The following is a 19,440-nucleotide window of genomic DNA, read 5'->3' as shown; positions in this document are numbered from 1 at the left end:
TTATTGTTTTACAACATGGAATCAGTGGATTTAATTTGGCTTTTTTTTACTGATCAACAGAAAAAGGCTCTTTCATGTCAAAGTGAAAAAAGATCTCTACAAAGTGATCCAAATTAATTACAAATATAAAACACAAAATAATTGATTGCACAAGTATTCACCCCCCTTAATATGACACACTAAATCATCACTGGTGCAGCCATTTGGTTTTTAGAAGTCAAATAATTAGTTAAATGGAGATCTGTTTTTGGAGACCTGTGTGCAGTCAATTGATTAGATACTTGTATCTGGAAGGTCCAACTTCTGGTGAGTCAGTATCCTGGCAAAAACTACACAATAAAGACAAAAAAAAAAAGAACACTCCAAACAACTCTGTAAAAAGGTTATTGAAAAGCACAAGTCAGGAGATGGATACAAGAAAATTTCCAAGTGACTGAATATCCCCTAGGGTAGAGCTAAGTCAATCATCGAGAGATGGAAAGAATATGGCACAGCTGTAAAACTGATTAGAGCAGGCTGTCTTCAAAAACTGAATGACCACGCAAGAAGTGGACTAGTGTAGGAGGCCACCAAAAGACCTATGACAACGCTGGAGTAGTTACAAGCTTCAGCGACTGAGATGGGAGAGACTGTGCATACAACTGTTGCCTGGGTGCTTCACCAGTCGCAGCTTTATGGCAGCGTGGCAAAGAGAAAGCCACTGTTGAAAAAACAACTCACATGAAATCTCAGCTAGAGTTTACCAGAAGGCATGGGAGAGACTCTGAAGTCAGCTGGAAGAAGGTTCTATGGTCTGATGAAACGAAAATTGAGCTCTTTGGCCATCAGACTGAATGCTATGTTTGGCGTAAGCCAAACACCACACATCATCAAAAACACACCATCCTTACTGTGAAGCGTGGTGGTAGCTGCATCATGCTGTGGGGATGCTTCTCTGCAGCTGGCCCTGAAAGGCTTGGGCGGCAGAGGGTAAAATGAATGCAGCAAAGTACAGGGAAATCCTGGAGGAAAACCTGATGCAGTCTGTAGGAGAATTGCGACTTGGGAGAAGATTTATTTTCCAGCAAGACACTTTTCCCCAAGCACAAAGCCAAAGCTACACAGAAATGGGTTCAAAACAAAGTTACTGTCCCGAAGTGGCCAAGTCAGAGTCTAGACCTCAATCCAAATGAAAATTTGTGGCTGGACTGGAAGAGGGCTGTTCACTCACGATCCTCGTGCAATCTGACAGAGCTTGAGCAGTTTTGTAAAGGGGAAAAATTGCAGTGCCCAGACATGCAAAGCTGATAAAGACCTATCCACTCAGACTCCAGCCTGTAATTGCTGCTAAAAGGGCTGAATACTTTGCAATCAATTATTTTCATGAAAACTTCCAAGAGAGGTGAATACAGGCACTCTATGTTATTTCAAGAGGATACAATTTCAAAGTTCAAATTTATTATCAATGTAAATCAAATATAACCCTGAGATTTATCATCATCTCCTCACAATGAAACACAACAGAATCCATGTAAAACCATACACAATGACTGACAAACATTCAATTTGAAAAACAGGACAAATCCTGCAAATAGTAAAAAAGTAAACAGAAAACAGATGGAAGATGAACTGCAGAGTGCCTGGAAATGAGCCCACAGCAGCAGAGCATGTTCAGTGTGGAGGCGAGTGAAGCCGGTCCAGAAGCCCAGTAGGTGCAGGGCATCAACTGCTCCTGAATCTGGTGACATAGGACCTTTCCCACGATGGTCATGGTGGCAGATGGCACTGAAAGCCTGTTTGTATCCGCTCTCATCCCGGACAATTTTAATCGGTGCAGAGTAACACGCGATTCTGCAGATGCTCTAAATCTTGAGTAAAACACACATAACACTAGAGAAACTAAGGCAGCGCCAATGAAGCAGAAATATCTGTTGTTTATCCCCCTCCATAAGATGCTGCCTAACTTGCTGAGTTCCTCCAGCATTTTGTGTGTGTTGTACAATTTGTCACTCTCATCCTGTTGTGCTCTGGTCGGTTGTGATTTGATTGCTCTTTGTTTCAATGGGGTTGACTGAAACAGCAATAAACTGGGCAGATTAACAGCAGCAAATAACCAAAGATTCAAATATTCAAAATACTTTTATTGTCGAAGCATGTATATCGTAAACGATACTCTGATTCGTCCTCCCACAGGTAGCTACAAAACGAAGACCACAATCGGTGCGGATTGGAAATAACATTTCCATCTCACTGACAATCAACACTGGCACACCTCAGGGGTGTGTGCTTAGCCCACTGCTCTACCTTCTGTATACACATGACTGTGTGGCTAGGCATAGCTCTAATGCCATCTATGAACTTGCTGCTGATACAACCATAGTTGGTAGAATCTCAGATGGTGATGAAGGGGCGTATTGGAGCGAGACATACCAAGTATTGGAGTGGTGTCACAACAACCTGGTACTCAACATCAGTAAGACGAAAGAGCTGATTGTGGACCATTGACACAGATAGGGATTCTGCTCCCCGCCACTCAACACCACTAACTAACACCGAGCGAGAGGGGTGTTTACCTTTTCACTACGTCTTGATTTAAAAGTCATATTTTAAATCATCCACCCAATCCAAAGCTATACTTAATTGAAGTTGCCGTATGGGTCAAGTCTCCAGAACACCACAAGAAAATAAAAATATGCATTTATGTAATTGCTCTTCTCTTGTTTAGAACTCACTGAACCAGATCATGGGCGAAAGTCGAGTATAATCACCCCTTGTAAAGAAAGCCTGGGGGGTTCACTTACTCGGAGCTTTGGTTATATAACTCCACCACAGACAGTCCCAATCCAGTGGCAAAAGGAGGGCATGGGGCCCTCCCGTAATTACTCAGAACTACAGAAGCTCCAAAGGCCTCGTCCCTGGGAGAAGATGAGTTAAACCTGGAGATAACGTGGAAGACTGGCCCAGGACAGAGGACAGGACTGTCGGCAGCCGATGCACCAATAGACGTGACTGGCTTAAGGAAGTTGATTGGATCAAAAATGACACCAGAATTTTTCTAAATTTAAACATGATATAGTTTGAAAAAACCACTGAAATGTGGTAGGAGGATTGGTCTCTTTCCAATTCAACAAAATGGACCTTCTGGCCATTAATGTAACAAATGCAATCATACAACAAGCTGAAGAGGATAAAGAGCTATGTTCCATCACTGAAGAGACTTGGAAGCCATTTATTCAACATTTTCATATGGTATAGTTTGACCTTTAACAAATCCTTTTTATTAACTTAGAATATATGAATAGAGGAGTGGAGTTGACGACATTAATGAATGTATTCGATCTAATATATTGACTCAGCCCTGTTTTCTCCTATTTGTTTTTTTGGGGGGTTTTCTTTGTGATTTTTTTTTTCCTTTTTTTTTCTCTTCATGATCAATTATATCTGGAGTTTGTAAGTCTATTACACTTGTACTATTACGCAAACAACAGGAATTCTGCAGATGCTGGAAATTCAAGCAACACACATCAAAGTTGCTGGTGAACGCAGCAGGCCAGGCAGCATCTCTAGGAAGAGGTACAGTCGACGTTTCAGGCCGAGACCCTTCGTCAGGACTAACTGAAGGAAGAGTGAGTAAGGGATTTGAAAGTTGGAGGGGGAGGGGGAGATCCAAAATGATAGGAGAAGACAGGAGGGGGAGGGATGGAGCCAAGAGCTGGACGGGTGATAGGCAAAAGGGATAAGAGAGGATCATGGGACAGGAGGTCCGGGAAGAAAGACAAGTGGGGGGGGGGGGACCCAGAGGATGGGCAAGGGGTATATTCAGAGGGACAGAGGGAGAAAAAGGAGAGTGAGAGAAAGAATGTGTATAAAAATAAGTAACAGATGGGGTACGAGGGGGAGGTGGGGCATTAGCGGAAGTTAGAGAAGTCGATGTTCATGCCATCAGGTTGGAGGCTACCCAGACGGAATATAAGGTTGGAGGAACAACACCTTCATTCCCAAAATATATATTAACCCTTTCATTCCCAGAATCATCCTCATGAACCTCCTCTAGGCTCTCTCCAATGACAACACATCTCTTCCTGAGATATAGGGCCCAAAACTGTTGATAATACTCCAAGTGCATAAGTTGATAAACCTCAGCATTATCCCCTTGATTTTGTACTTCCCAACAATGTACTCCACCTACCACTCTGTCCAAGTCCTGCTGCAATAGCATTGCTTCCTCAGCACTACCTACCCCTCCACCCATCTTCGTATCATCCACAACTTCATCACAAGGCATCAACTCCATTATCTAAATCATTGACAAACAACGTGAAAAGTAGCAGTCTCAATACTGACCCCTGAGGAACACCACCAGTCTCTGGCAGCAACCAGAAAAGGCCCCCTTTATTCTCACTCACTGCCTCTTGCCTGCAACGCTGTAGATTTTATCTTGTTAAGCAGCTTCATGTGAGGCACCTTATCAAATGCCTTCTGAAAATCCCGGTGAATGACATCATTGCCTCTCCTTTCTCCACCCTGCTTGTTACTTCCTCAAAGAACTCTAACAGGCAAGATTTACCTTTACAGAAACCATGCTGACTTTGACTTATTTTATGATTAGTCTCCAAGTACCCCTTCACCTCATCCTTAATAATAGACTCCAACACTTTCCCAACCACTGAGGTTAGGCTAACTGGCCTATAATTTCCTTTCTTTTGCCTTCCTCCCTTCTTAAAGAGTGGAGTGACATTTGCAATCTTCCAGTCCTCCGGGACCATACCAGAATCAAGTGATTCTTGAAAGATCATGACCAATGCATCTGTTATCTCTTCAGCAACCTCTCTCAGGACTCTGGGATGTAGTCCATCTGGTCCAGGTGACTTATCCACCTTAAGACCTTTGAGTTTGCCTAGCCCTTTTTCCTTTGTAATAGAAATGGCACTCACTCCTGCTACCCGGCAATCACGGACCTCTGGCACACTGCTAGTGTCTTCCACAGTGAAGACTGATACAAAGTACCCATTAAGTTCATCTGCCATTTCTTTGTCCCCCATTACTACCTCACCAGCATCATTTCCAGTGATCCAATATCAACTCTCACCTCCCTATTACTCTTTACATAGGCTAGTTTGCCCTCATATTCATCTTTTCCCTTATAGCTTTTTTTAGTTGCCTTTTGTTGGATTTTAAAGGCTTTCCAATCATGCAACTTCCCACTCACTTTTGCTAGCTTATATGCCCTTTCCTTAGCTTTTATGCAGTCCATGACTTCCTTTGTCAGCCATGGTGGCCTACTCCTGCCATTTGAGAACAACTTCTTCTGTGGGACCTATCTATCCTGCGCCTTGTGAACTATTCCAGGAAACTTCAGCCACATCTGCTCTGCCATCATCCCCGCCAGCATCCTCCTCCAATCCATCTGGGCAAGCTCCTCTCTCAAGCCTCTGTAATTCCCCTTAATTCCATTGCGATACTGAAACATGTGCTTCTCCCTCTCAAATTGCAGTATTAATTCAATCATACCATGATCACTGCCTCCTTATAGGTTCTTTTACATTAAACTCCCTAATAAATCTGAGTTATTACATAACACCCAATCTACGGTACCCTTTCCCCACACAGGCTCAAGTACAAGCTGCTCTAAAAAGCCATCTACTGGGCATTCAACAAATGCCTTCTCTTGCAATCCGACACTGACTTGATTTTCCCAATCCTGTTACATATTGAAGTCCCCCATTATAATTATGTCATTATCCTTAATACATGTCTTTTCCAGCTCCCTTTGCAATCTCAACCCCACATTTTGGCTACTATTTGGAGGCCTATATATGATTTCCATAATGTTTTTTTTACCCTTGCAGTTTCTTAACTCCACCCACAAAGGTTCACAGAGCCACACCACCACCTATACCTTCCTGCCTGTCCTTTCGATACAAAATATATCCTTTGATGTGAAGCTCCCAACTACGGTCTTTCAGCCACGACTCAGTGATGCCCACAACGTCATACCGACCAATCTCAATTTGTGCCCCGAGTTCATCCACCTTATTCTGAAAGCTCACACATTTAAATACAGCACCTACAGTGAGATCCATAGGTCAGGAAGGCGATTCTGCTACACTCTGCAGAGAGCAAAGGATGAAGCAGCACAGAAGTCATGGTCAGTCATCCACTGCAACCAGGGAGGACCCCGGTTTGTGACAACTACTAGTACAACTGGACACAGACTTTCGATGTCAAGATTGGAACTGTCCCAGTGCAACAGTTTTTCCACATTCAGAACTCTCCTGAATAGGTTTCCTCATCAGATACAACGGACAACCAACAATGTAATAACAATAAGCAGAATATAAATGATACTGTCAATGTAAAGATGAAAATTGTTCTTCCTCATCCTCCGCAGAAATACATAAAGTAGTTTAAACACACAGACCAACCATTACACAATCTCTCCATTCAAGCAAACTCTGAAAATCTTCTTCCAACTTATTTACCTTCATTTTCAATGTGTCAGAGACAAAGAAGTAGCTTTGTCACTGCAGTCTTGTGGACGTTACAGAAGAAAGTTTATTAGTGTCAGATTGTTAGAGTGTTTTGGGGGTTCACACATGCTCCTCTCCCCCCTCCCCAAAGACTGGCAGTGTATTTGTGATATGTTGTTGAATAAAAAGACTGCTTCATATCTACTGGTACCTCTCTCCAGTGACTTCCTTCTCGTAACAACACAATGACTACTAGAAATTGAGGTATCAGAAGTGCAAAAGACAACTCACGCCCTTCCTCCTATCAACATTTCATCACTGGCAACTCGAAAACAAGTTTTATTTCACGCCACCACGCAACACTGTAAAAGCAAGGGTCGTCATCAACTGAGTCAAAAAAAAAGTCAGTGCAGACAATCTAGCATAATTCCTCTTGAAGCATCAATTCCATACAAGTCCACACTCGCTTTTTACTTACACATGACTAAACCCGAGTCAGCCAATCAAGTTGCAAAGTCTAGAATAAAGAAAGTATGACTCACCGGCACCACGTCAATGCCTCTTTTCCTAGAAAAGAAACAACATAACATTCAGTGAAACAGTGTAGAGTAATAGTGAATAAATATTTATTTTAATTGCTTTATTTAACGGTTGCTGTGCAAGTAACAGCGATTCTGAAACTACAGTAATATGCTGAAAATCAGTCTCATTTGTTGTTGTTAAGAAGGGGAATCTGATCCGGACCAGACTTTACGAGTCTGCCTTCCTGTGAAAAATGCTGGGCCTACCTTTGCCATTCACATGATACAAAGAAAACAAAAATTCCTTATCAGAAAAATATTTAGTGAAACAGATGCGTTTTTAATACAATTTGCCAACTTCATCATCCCCGATTCTTGTTTTTTAATTGATTGTTATTTTTAATTTAGATACAGTGCAGAACAGAGTCTTCTAGCACCACCCAGCAACCTAGCTCAATCACGGGACAATTCACAACGACCAACTCAGCTACCAACTGGCAACACACACAAAATGCTGGAGAAACTCAGCAAGCCAGGCAGCATCTATGGGGGAAAAAAAATACAGTTGATGTCTTGGCGCAAAATGTCTGTACTTTTTTTTCCCCATAGATGCTGCCCGGCCTGCTGAGTTCCTCCAGCATCTTGTGTGTGTTGCTGGGACTTCCAGCATCTGCAGATTGTCAAGCAACACACATCAAAGTTGCTGGTGAACGTAGCAGGCCAGACAGCATCTCTAGGAAGAGGTACAGTCGACGTTTCGGACCAAGACCCTTCGTCAGGACTAACGAAGACCCAGCAACTTTTGTGTGTGCTGCTTGAAATTCCAGCATCTGCAGATTTCCTTGTGACTGCAGATTGTCTCTTGTTTGTGAACCTACTAACTAGTACATCTCCAGACCGTGGGAGGAAACTGGAGCACCCACAGGAAACCAGAGCACCCAGAGGAAACCCACAAGTTCACGGGGAGGATGTACAAACTCCTTACAGTATGTGCCAAAATGGAACTCTGCCACCCCGAGCTGTAATAGTATCGCACTAACCGCTACTCTACAGTGACGTCACAAAACTTATTTAATTGACTGAATATTAATCCCCCATGGGATTCAACCAGAGCTCCAGAACAAGTTACTGGTTTATAACAGTAAACAACAGGAATTCTGCAGATGCTGGAAATTCAAGCAACACACATCAAAGTTGGTGGTGAACGCAGCAGGCCAGGCAGCATCTCTAGGAAGAGGTGCAGTCGACGTTTCAGGCCGAGACCCTTCGTCAGGACTAACTGAAGGAAGAGTGAGTAAGGGATTTGAAAGTGGGAGGGGGAGGGGGAGATCCAAAATGATAGGAGAAGACAGGAGGGGGAGGGATGGAGCCAAGAGCTGGACAGGTGATAGGCAAAAGGGGATACGAGAGGATCATGGGACAGGAGGTCCGGGAAGAAAGACAAGGGGGGGGGGGGGACCCAGAGGATGGGCAAGAGGTATATTCAGAGGGACAGAGGGAGAAAAAGGAGAGTGAGAGAAAGAATGTGTGCATAAACATAAGTAACAGATGGGGTACGAGGGGGAGGTGGGGCCTTAGCGGAAGTTAGAGAAGTGGATGTTCATGCCATCAGGTTGGAGGCTACCCAGACGGAATATAAGGTGTTGTTCCTCCAACCTGAGTGTGGCTTCATCTTTACAGTAGAGGAGGCCGTGGATAGACATGTCAGAATGGGAATGGGATGTGGAATTAAAATGTGTGGCCACTGGGAGATCCTGCTTTCTCTGGCGGACAGAGCGTAGATGTTCAGCAAAGCTGTCTCCCAGTCTGCGTCGGGTCTCGCCAATATATAAAAGGCCACATCGGGAGCACCGGATGCAGTATATCACCCCAGTCGACTCACAGGTGAAGTGTCACCTCACCTGGAAGGACTGTTTGGGGCCCTGAATGGTGGTAAGGGAGGAAGTGTAAGGGCATGTGTAGCACTTGTTCCGCTTACAAGGATAAGTGCCAGGAGGGAGATCAGTGGGGAGGGATGGGGGGGACGAATGGACAAGGGAGTTGCGTAGGGAGCGATCCCTGCGGAATGCAGGGGGGGGGGGGGGAGGGAAAGATATGCTTAGTGATGGGATCCCGTTGGAGGTGGCGAAAGTTACGGAGAATAATATGTTGGACCCGGAGGCTGGTGGGGTGGTAGGTGAGGACCAGGGGAACCCTATTCCTAGTGGGGTGGCAGGAGGATGGAGTGAGAGCAGATGTACGTGAAATGGGGGAGATGCGTTTAAGAGCAGAGTTGATAGTGGAGGAAGGGAAGCCCCTTTCTTTAAAAAAGGAAGACATCTCCCTCGTCCTAGAATGAAAAGCCTCATCCTGAGAGCAGATGTGGCGGAAACGGAGGAATTGTGAGAAGGGGATGGCCTTTTTGCAAGAGACAGGGTGAGAAGAGGAATAGTCCAGATAGCTGAGAGAGTCAGTAGACTTATAGTAGACATCAGTGGATAAGCTGTCTCCAGAGACAGAGACAGAAAGATCTAGAAAGGGGAGGGAGGTGTCGGAAATGGACCAGGTAAACTTGAGGGCAGGGTGAAAGTTGGAGGCAAAGTTAATAAAGTCAACAAGTTCTGCATTCGTGCAGGAAGCAGCGCCAATGCACTCGTCCATGTAGCGAAGGAAAAGTGGGGGACAGATACCAGAATAGGCACGGAACATAGATTGTTCCACAAAGCCAACAAAAAGGCAGGCATAGCTAGGACCCATACGGGTGCCCATAGCTACACCTTTAGTTTGGAGGAAGAGGGAGGAGCCAAAGGAGAAATTATTATGAGTAAGGACTAATTCCACTAGACGGAGCAGAGTGGTGGTAGAGGGGAACTGATTAGGTCTGGAACCCAAAAAGCGTAGAGCTTTGAGACCTTCCTGATGGGGGATGGAAGTATATAAGGACTGGACATTCATGGTGAAAATAAAGCGGTGAGGGCCAGGGAACTTAAAATCATCGAAAAGTTTAAGAGCGTGAGAAGTGTCACGAACATAGGTCGGAAGGGATTGAACAAGGGGTGATAAAACAAGATAGAACAAGGGGTCCTAGCTATGCCTGCCTTTTTGTTGGGTTTGTAGAACAATCTATGTTCCGTGCCTATTCTGATATCTGTCCCCCACTTTTCCTTCGCTACATCGACGACTGCATTGGCGCTGCTTCCTGCACGCATGCAGAACTTGTTGACTTTATTAACTTTGCCTTCAACTTTCACCCTGCCCTCAAGTTTACCTGGCCCATTTCTGACACCTCCCTCCCCTTTCTAGATCTTTCTGTCTCTGGAGACAGCTTATCCACTGATGTCTACTATAAGCCTACTGACTCTCACAGCTATCTGGACTATTCCTCTTCTCACCCTGTCTCTTGCAAAAACGCCATCCCCTTCTCGCAATTCCTCCATCTCCACCGCATCTGCTCTCAGGATGAGGCTTTTCATTCTAGGACGAGGGGGATGTCTTCCTTTTTTTAAAAGAAAGGGGCTTCCCTTCCTCCACTATCAACTCTGCTCTTAAACGCATCTCCCCCATTTCACGTACATCTGCTCTCACTCCATCCTCCCGCCACCCCACTAGGAATAGGGTTCCCCTGGTCCTCACCTACCACCCCACCAGCCTCCGGGTCCAACATATTATTCTCCATAACTTCCGCCACCTCCAACGGGATCCCACCACTAAGCACATCTTTCCTTCCCCCCACCTCTCTGCATTCCGCAGGGATCGCTCCCTACGCAATTCCCTTGTCCATTCGTCCCTCCCATCCCTCCCCACTGATCTCCCTCCTGGCACTTATCCGTGTAAGCGGAACAAGTGCTACACATGCTCTTACACTTCCTCCCTCACCACCATTCAGGGCCCCAAACAGTCCTTCCAGGTGAGGCAACCTTTCACCTGTGAGTCGACTGGGATGATATACTGTGTCCGGTGCTCCCGATGTAGCCTTTTATATATTGGCGAGACCCGATGCAGACTGGGAGACCGCTTTGCTGAACACCTACGCTCTGTCCGCCAGAGAGAGCAGAATCTCCCAGTGGCCACACATTTCAATTCTACATCCCATTCCCATTCTGACATGTCTATCCACGGCCTCCTCTACTGTAAAGATGAAGCCACACTCAGGTTGGAGGAACAACACCTTATATTCCGTCTGGGTAGCCTCCAACCTGATGGCATGAACATCCACTTCTCTAACTTCCACTAAGGCCCCACCTCCCCCTCGTACCCCATCTGTTACTTATTTTTATGCACACATTCTTTCTCTCACTCTCCTTTTTCTCCCTCTGTCCCTCTGAATATACCTCTTGCCCATCCTCTGGGTCCCCCCCCCCTTGTCCTTCTTCCCGGACCTCCTGTCCCATGATCCTCTTGTATCCCTTTTGCCTATCACCTGTCCAGCTCTTGGCTCCATCCCTCCCCCTCCCGTCTTCTCCTATCATTTTGGATCTCCCCCTCCCCCTCCCACTTTCAAATCCCTTACTCACTCTTCCTTCAGTTAGTCCTGACGAAGGGTCTTGGCCTGAAACGTCGACTGCACCTCTTCCTAGAGATGCTGCCTGGCCTGCTGCGTTCACCAGCAACTTTGATGTGTGTTGCCTGGTTTATAACAGTAACAATTTCACCACTTTGTTACAAGACTCCTCGCACAGCACTACTTAAATAAAGTCTGTGAATTTGAAAAAAAAATGCCTTTGCATTGCCCAAACATAAGTACACTACAAAATGTTTGCCATTTTCAGCCTGCCAAATTCATACAGGCTCTCTAATAATACAGACGCTATTACTCTCCGGTCTCCCACCTACCCCATTCCTGCACAACCCCCAACTCTAGCCCAATAATCATGCAAGTTCTTTGCATTCAGACACTTATACAGTTCACTTGCAAAGTAAAATTTAATCTGCCTCCATTAATACACTTCAGATGCCAAACAACTAAAAATTACTCAAGCAACACACTTCAAAGTTGCTTGAATTTCCAGCATCCGCAGAATTCCTGTTGTTTGCGTTTTTAAAAATTACTCAAATCAACTTTGGCTCTTTTGCCAATCACCTTCACCAGAATCTCATACACATTGTTTTGCAGTAGTACAGTGCAAGGGAACAAGTTATAATAAATAGAGGAAGACGAATGAGGTAGTGTTCATTGTTCATTCAGAAATCTGATGGCAAAGGAGAAGGAATTGTTCCTCAAACAATCAAACAGTCTCCGATTCTGAAGATCCATAATGACAGTACCAGCTTTTCTGCTGTTTCAAGACGTCCTCACTGGTGGGGTGTGTTGTGATGGAACTGGCTGAATCAGCAATCTTCTGCAGCCACATGCAATGCTGTGCACTGGAGACCCCACGCCAGACAGCGATGCAGCCAGTCAGAATGCTCTCCACTGTACATACATAGAATTCTGCAAGAGTCTTTGGTGGCACAAACTCCGAATGAAGTAGATTCATGGCATGCCTTCTGTGATTACATCTACATGTTGGGCCCAGGATTAAACCTCCAAGATGTTGATGGCCAGGAATCTTTCATCCCTTCCACTGTTAACACTCAATGAGGACGAGTAGATATTTTCCTGACTTCCCCCTCCTGAAGTCCACGATCAATTCCTTGGTCCTTTTACAACACCACTTAACCAGCTGCTCTATTCCGCTCTTGTACACCTCCTCACCACCATCTGAAATTCTACCAATAATAGCATGATCAGCATATTAACGCGTGGCTGAGAGACTGGTGTAGGGGACAGGGCTTCGGGTTCCTGGATCATTGGGGAATCTTCTGGTGGGGGGGGGTATGACCTGGACAAAAAGGACGTTACCCCTGAACCCAAAGGGGTCCAATATCCTAGCAGGCAGGTTTAATAGAGCTGTTAGGGAGACTTTAAATAAATTTGGTCGGGGGATGGGAACCAGAGTGATGAGGCTGAGGAAGGGGGAAAACAGAAATAAATCAAAGATAACGTGCAAGAGATGATAGAAAGGATAGGCAGGAGATGAGGCATAATCACAGCCAGTGGGATGAGTTAAAGGGCAATAGAGGCGTGGTGCAGTTAAAACAGAAAGCAAGAAATACTGGACTGAAAAAGTGTTATATTTGAACGCACACAGCATAAGGAATAAAATTGACGATCTTGAAATTCAGCTACAGATTGGCAAGTATGATGTTGTGGCCATCTCTGAAACTTGGCTGAAGGATGGCTGTCATTGGGAGTTGAATGTCCAAGGAGTATCAGAAAGACAGGGGTGTGGTGTGGCCCTGTGTATGAAATAATATTAAATCGTTGGAAAGGGATGACATAGGATCGGAAGGTGTAGAGTCTCTATGGGTTGTGTTAAGAAATGGCAAGGGTAACAGGAACCTAATGGCAGTTGTATACAAGCTTCCAAACAGCAGCCAGGATGTAGATTACATATTACAGCAGGAGATAGAAAAGGTATGTCAGAAGGGCAATGGCATGATAATTGTTGGGGATTTTAACAGGGAAGTGTTTTGGGAAAACCAGACCAGTACTTGACCTCAAGAGAGAGAACTTGTAGAATGTCTAAGGGATGGCTTTTTAGAACAGCTTGTTGTTGAGCCCACCAGGGGATCGGCTGTGCTGGATTGGGAGTTTTGCAATGATTTGGAGGTGATAAGAGAGTTTAAGATTAAGGAACCCTCAGGGAACACTGATCACAATATGATCGATTTTACTTTGGAATTTAGTTTCTCCTTCTCAAGTTCCAATGTGTTGATATTTCAGTGAAATAACGGAAATCACAACAGCATGAGAAGGGAACTGGCCAAGGATGAGTGTAAAGGGACACTAGAGCAGCAATGGCTGGAGTTTCTGCAAAAAATGAGGGAAGTGCAAGACAGATATATTCCAAATAAGAAGCAATTTTCAAATGGAAGAAGGACACTACCGTGGCTGACAAGTGAAGTCACAGCCAAAGTAAAAGCAAAAGAAAGGGCATTCAAGGAAGCCAAAACTAGTGTGAAGATAGAGGATTGGGAAGCTTTTAAAAACTTGCACAAGGAAACTAAGAAGGTCATTTGGAAGGAAAAGATGAATTATGAAATGAAGCTGGTGACTAACATCAAAGAAGATACTGAAAGCTTTTTTTGAAGTGTATAAAGAGTAAAAAAGTTAAGGGTAGATATAGGACCAATAGAAAATGATGCTGGAGATATTGTAATGAGAAACGCAGAGATGGCAGGGGAACTGAATGTGTATTTTGCATCAGTCTTCACAGTGGAAGCCATCTGCAGTATACCAGACATTTAGGAGTGTCAGGGAAATGAAGTATGTGCATTGAAAATTACGACTGAGAAGATGCTCAGGAAGCTTAATGGTCTGAGGATGGATAAATCTCCTGGACCTGATGGAATGAACCCTAAGGTTCTGAAGGAAGTAGCTGGAGAGATTGTGGAGGCACTAGCAATGATCTTTCAAGAATTGCTAAGATTCTGGCATTGTACTGGATGACTGGAAAATTGCAAATGTTACCCCACTATTTAAGAAGGGTGGGAGGCAGCAGAAAGGAAACTATAAACTTGTTAGCCTGACATCAGTGGTTGGAAAATTGTTGGAATCGATTGTTAGGGCTGAGATTACGGAATACCTGGAGGCAAATGAGAAGGTAGGCCAAAGCCAGCATGGTTTCCTGAAAGGAAAATCCTGCCTGACTAACCTACTGCAATTTTTTGAGAAAATTACAAGTAGGGTAGACAAAGGAGATGCAGTAGACGTGGTGTACTTAGGATTTTCAGAAGGCCTTTGACAAGGTGCCGCACATGAGGCTGCTTAGCAAGATAAGAGCCCATGGAATTACAGGGGAGTTACTAGCATGGGTGGAGCATTAGCTGATTGGCAGAAAACAGAGAGTGGGAATAAAGGGATCCTGTTCTGGCTGGCTTCTGGTTACCAGTGGAGTTCCACAGGGTCGATGTTGGACTGCTGCTTCTTACGATGTATGTCAATGATTTGGACAATGGGATTAGTGGCTTTGTGGCTAAATTTGCTGATGATACAAAGATAGGTGGAGGAGCGGGTAGTGTTGAGGAAATAGAGAGCCTGCAGAGAGACTTAGATAGTTTAGGGGAATGGGCAAAGAAGTGGCAAATGAAATGCAATGTTGGAAAGTGTATGGTCATACACTTGGTGGAAGAAGTAAACAGGCAGACTATTATTTAGATGAGGAGAGAATTCAAAATGCAGAGATACAAAGAGACTTGGGAGTCCTTGTGCAGGATACCCTAAAGGTTAACCTCCAGGTTGAGTTGGTGGCGAAGGCGGCAAATGCAATGTTGGGATTCATTTCTAGAGGTATAGAATATAAGAGTAGGGATGTGATGTTGAGGCTCTATAAGCCACTCGTGAGACCACACTTGGAGTATTGTGTGCAGTTTTGGGATCCTTATTTTAGAAAGGATATACTGACATTGGAGAGGGTTCAGAGAAGATTCATGAGAATGTCTCCAGAAATGACAGGGTTACCGTATGAATAACATCTCAGCTCTTGGGCTGTATTCCATAAGACCATAAGACAAAGGAGCAGAAGTAGGCCATTTGGCCCATCGAGTCTGCTCCGCCATTTTATCATGAGCTGATCCATTTTATCCTATTTAGTCCCACAGCCCCGCCTTCTCACCATAACCTTTGATGCCCTGGCTACTCAGATACCTATCAATTTCTGCCTTAAATACGCCCAATGACTTGGCCTCCACTGCTGCCCGTGGCAACAAATTCCATAGATTCACCACCCTCTGACTAAAAAAATGTTTTCGCATTTCTGTTCTGAAAGGGCACCCTTCAATCCTGAAGTCATGCCCTCTCGTACTAGACTCCCCCATCATGGGAAACAACTTTGCCAGATCCACTCTGTCCATGCCTTTTAACATTCGAAATGTTTCTATGAGGTCTCCCCTCATTCTTCTAAACTCCAAGGAATACAGTCCAAGAGCGGACAAATGTTCCTCATATGTTAACCCTCTCATTCCCGGAATCATTCTAGTGAATCTTCTCTGTACCCTCTCCAACGTCAGCACATCCTTTCTTAAATAAGGAGACCAAAACTGCCCACAGTACTCCAAGTGAGGTCTCACCAGCGCCTTACAGAGCCTCAACATCACATCCCTGCTCCTATACTCTATTCCTCTAGAAATGAATGCCAACATTGCATTCGCCTTCTTCACTACCGACTCAACCTGGAGGTTAACCTTTAAGGGAATCCTGTTCAAGGACTCCCAAGTCCCGTTGCATCTCAGAACTTTGAATTCTTTCCCCATTTAAATAATAGTCTGCCAGTTTATTTTTTCCGTCAAGTTTAAGAATTCCCTGGAGTTCAAGAGAATTGGGGGTGGGGGGGGGGGGGAATCTCATAGAAACATTCCAAATGTTAAATTGCCTGAACAGATTAGATATGGCAAAGTTATTTCCCATGGTAGGGGAGCCTAGGACAAGAGGGCATGACTTCAGGATTGAAGGACATCCACTTGGAACAGAGATGCAGAGAAATTACTTTTGTCCGAGGGTGGTAAATCTGTGGAATTTGTTGCCACAGGCGGCTGTGGAGGTCAAGTCATTGGCTGTATTTAAGGCAGAGATAGATAGGTTCTTGATCAGCCAGGGCATCAAAGGGTATGGGGTGAAGGCAGGGGAGTGGGGATGACTGGAAGAATTGAATCAGCCCACAATTGAATAGTGGAGCAGACTCATGGGCCGAATGGCCTACTTCTGCTCCTATATCTCATGGTCTAATATTGGTGTCATCAGCAAATTTATAGATGGTATTTGAGTTGTGGTTAGCCACAGAATATTGGGTGAAGATAGAGTAGAGCAGTGGGCTAGGCCCATGTTTTTGAGGTGTGCTGGTGCTGACGGTCAGTAAGGAGAGATGTTATTAACTACCTGCTCTGATGGTGATCTCCCAATAAGGAAGTCAAGGATCCAATTGTGGAGCATGATATAGATGCTGGGTTTTGAAGCTTTCACTAATAGTGAAGGGATGATGCCATTGAATTCTGACTTGCAATCAATTAACAGCATCTGGTATGTGTCTCGGTACTCCAAAAACAAGGACAGCCAGTGAAATTGTGTCTGCTGTAGACCCACAATGACCAAAGCTCTTCCTCAAATTCTCTGAATGTATCACCAATGGAAAAATTTTCTTCATCTACTCTGTCTATACCTATCATTTTAAATCCTTTTATTTGACCTCTTCACAATCTCTTCTGTTCCAAGACAGCAAAATAACAAAACTGCAGCTTTGGTCAACTGCAACCAAATGGCAAAAGCTAAAATGTTCATAAAATCTCATCTCCATATTCACGCTTAGGATTCCAGGCACGTATCTGTAACACCAAGGATATTCTGTTCAGCATGAGCAAGCGTTTCAGTCAACTGGGGGAAAAAAAACCCTCTGCTAATAAATGCAACATAATCCAACATGTCCCGTTACTTCAATTTAAAAATGCTTTGTCAAATATCTTGTGAAAAAATTTAGGGACAATTCTGTTCAATAACAATTAAGTGACATCCAGCTGACAATGGCTAATTGCTCTCAGCTAGGATTTCACCCTGCACTTCACCCACAGGATAAACCCTGCCTAATCTACACAAGACACTGAAAACTGCTTTCAACTAAATGTTTTTTCTTTCAGTATCCCATGATAGAATTAGGCACCAATGTGCCCAATCCTGCCTATCCAAAATTACCCCTTCCTCTCCAGTCCTGAAGAAGGTTCTTGGCCCGAAACATCGACTGTTGATTCATTCCCATAGATGCTGCCTGACCTGCTGAGTTCCTCCAGCATTGTGTGTGTGTTGCTCTGGATTTCCAGCAACTGCAGAATCTCTTATGTTTATGAGCTCCTGCCCTACCTATCTGTCATTGAACTAACTTTTAAGTACTGTTTCACTTGGCAGATAGCACCAAGCCATCCATTCCATGAAGAATCCAAGGTCAATGCTGGATTAACTTGCTTCAGCATTGTAAATGGTGTTGGCCTCAGGATAAAGAACCAAAGTAAATGGCATGGGCTCCTGATCTTTGCAAACACACTTGTACACACAGAAGATGAACAAAAAGTGCCAGCTACCGTAGCTCTCAGGAAAAGAGCCATGGACATCAGAGTTGGAAAGTCATGAACACAAATACTCTGAAGGCCGCTGGGCCAGCAAAAATCACAGAGACAAAGGGTCTAAAGGCAGGAGGTGAAGCAGGAGCACCAGGTAAGATTTTTTTCCGAAACCATTACCAGACTGTAAAGTTGCCAGTCATTGGATGGGACTTGGGCATTTAGTGTGGGCAGCAGGGTGATGACAGAGGACCTACAAGCAAGAGCTACTGAACAGTGCTTGGCCCAAGCACCAACACACATAATAATCTGGAGTGGTTGGACCATCCATTCTCCTCAATATCCACTTGAAGAAATATGCTTTGAAATGGTGCTCTTGGTGTAATATATACACTCAGTGGCTACTTTATTAGGTACACTTGCTTGTTAATGCAAATATCTAATCAGCCAATCATGTGGCAGCAACTCAATGCATAAAAACAAAGACATGATTAAGAGGTTCCGTTACTGTTCAGGCCAAACACCAGCATGGGGAAGAAATGTGATCTAAGTGACTATGACTGTGGAGTGACCATTGGTGCCAGATGGGGTGGTTTGAGTATCTCAGGATCTAGTTATAGTCACAGTCATACTTTATTGATCCCGGGGGAAATTGGTTTTCGTTACAGTTGCACCATAAATAATTAGTAATAAAACCATAAATAATTAAATAGTAGTATGTAAATTATGCCAGTAAAGTATGAAATAAGTCCAGGACCAGCCTATTGGCTCAGGGTGTCTGACCCTCCAAGAGAGGAGTTGTAAAGTTTGATGGCCACAGGCAGGAATGAATTCCTATGACGCTCTGTGTTGCATCTCGGTGGAATGAGTCTCTGGCTGAATGTACTCCTGTGCCCAACCAGTACATTATATAGTGGATGGGAGACATTGTCCAAGATGGCATGCAACTTGGACAGCATCCTCTTTTCAGACACAACCGTCAGAGAGTCCAGTTCCGTCCCCACAACATCACTGGCCTTACGGATGAGTTTGTTGATTTTGTTGGTGTCTGCTACCCTCAGCCTGCTGCCCCAGCACACAACAGCAAACTGCTGATCTCCTAGGATTTTCACACACAACTCTCCATGGAGTCTACAGAGAAAGATGCCAAAAAATGGAAAAACATCCAATGAGCGGCAGTTCAAACGCCTTGTTAATGTGGGGTCAGAGGAGAATGGCCAGACTGGTTCAAGCAGACAGGAAAGTGAGAGTAACTCAGATAATCACGCATTACAGCAGAAGAGCATTGAACATTGAAGTGGACGGCCTACAGCAGCAGAAACTAAACATGTACCCAGTGGCCGCTTTATTCAGCACAAATGGCAATGTGGCCACTGAGTACACATAGTGACGATGTTCAGCTCAAA

General features: G+C 44.4%; 1 protein-coding gene across 5 annotated transcripts in view; it reads right to left on the bottom strand.

Annotated features, from left to right (window-relative positions):
- itpk1a (inositol-tetrakisphosphate 1-kinase a) overlaps positions 1-19,440 on the bottom strand; it is a 308,158-nt gene that overhangs the window by 254,040 nt on the left and 34,678 nt on the right. For 4 of the 5 annotated variants that reach the window (XM_072274778.1, XM_072274786.1, XM_072274785.1 and 1 more), the window contains one exon: positions 6,992-7,016. The exons of the other annotated variant lie outside the window; for it this stretch is intronic. In XM_072274778.1, the coding sequence (XP_072130879.1) occupies positions 6,992-7,016 (25 nt within the window). The remainder of the gene's footprint in view (positions 1-6,991; positions 7,017-19,440) is intronic. 5 annotated transcript variants of the gene reach the window in all.

This window comes from Mobula birostris, chromosome 1 (assembly GCF_030028105.1).
Source record: "Mobula birostris isolate sMobBir1 chromosome 1, sMobBir1.hap1, whole genome shotgun sequence".
Lineage (NCBI taxonomy): Eukaryota > Metazoa > Chordata > Chondrichthyes > Myliobatiformes > Myliobatidae > Mobula > Mobula birostris.
This window is presented reverse-complemented; position numbering and strand designations above follow the sequence as displayed.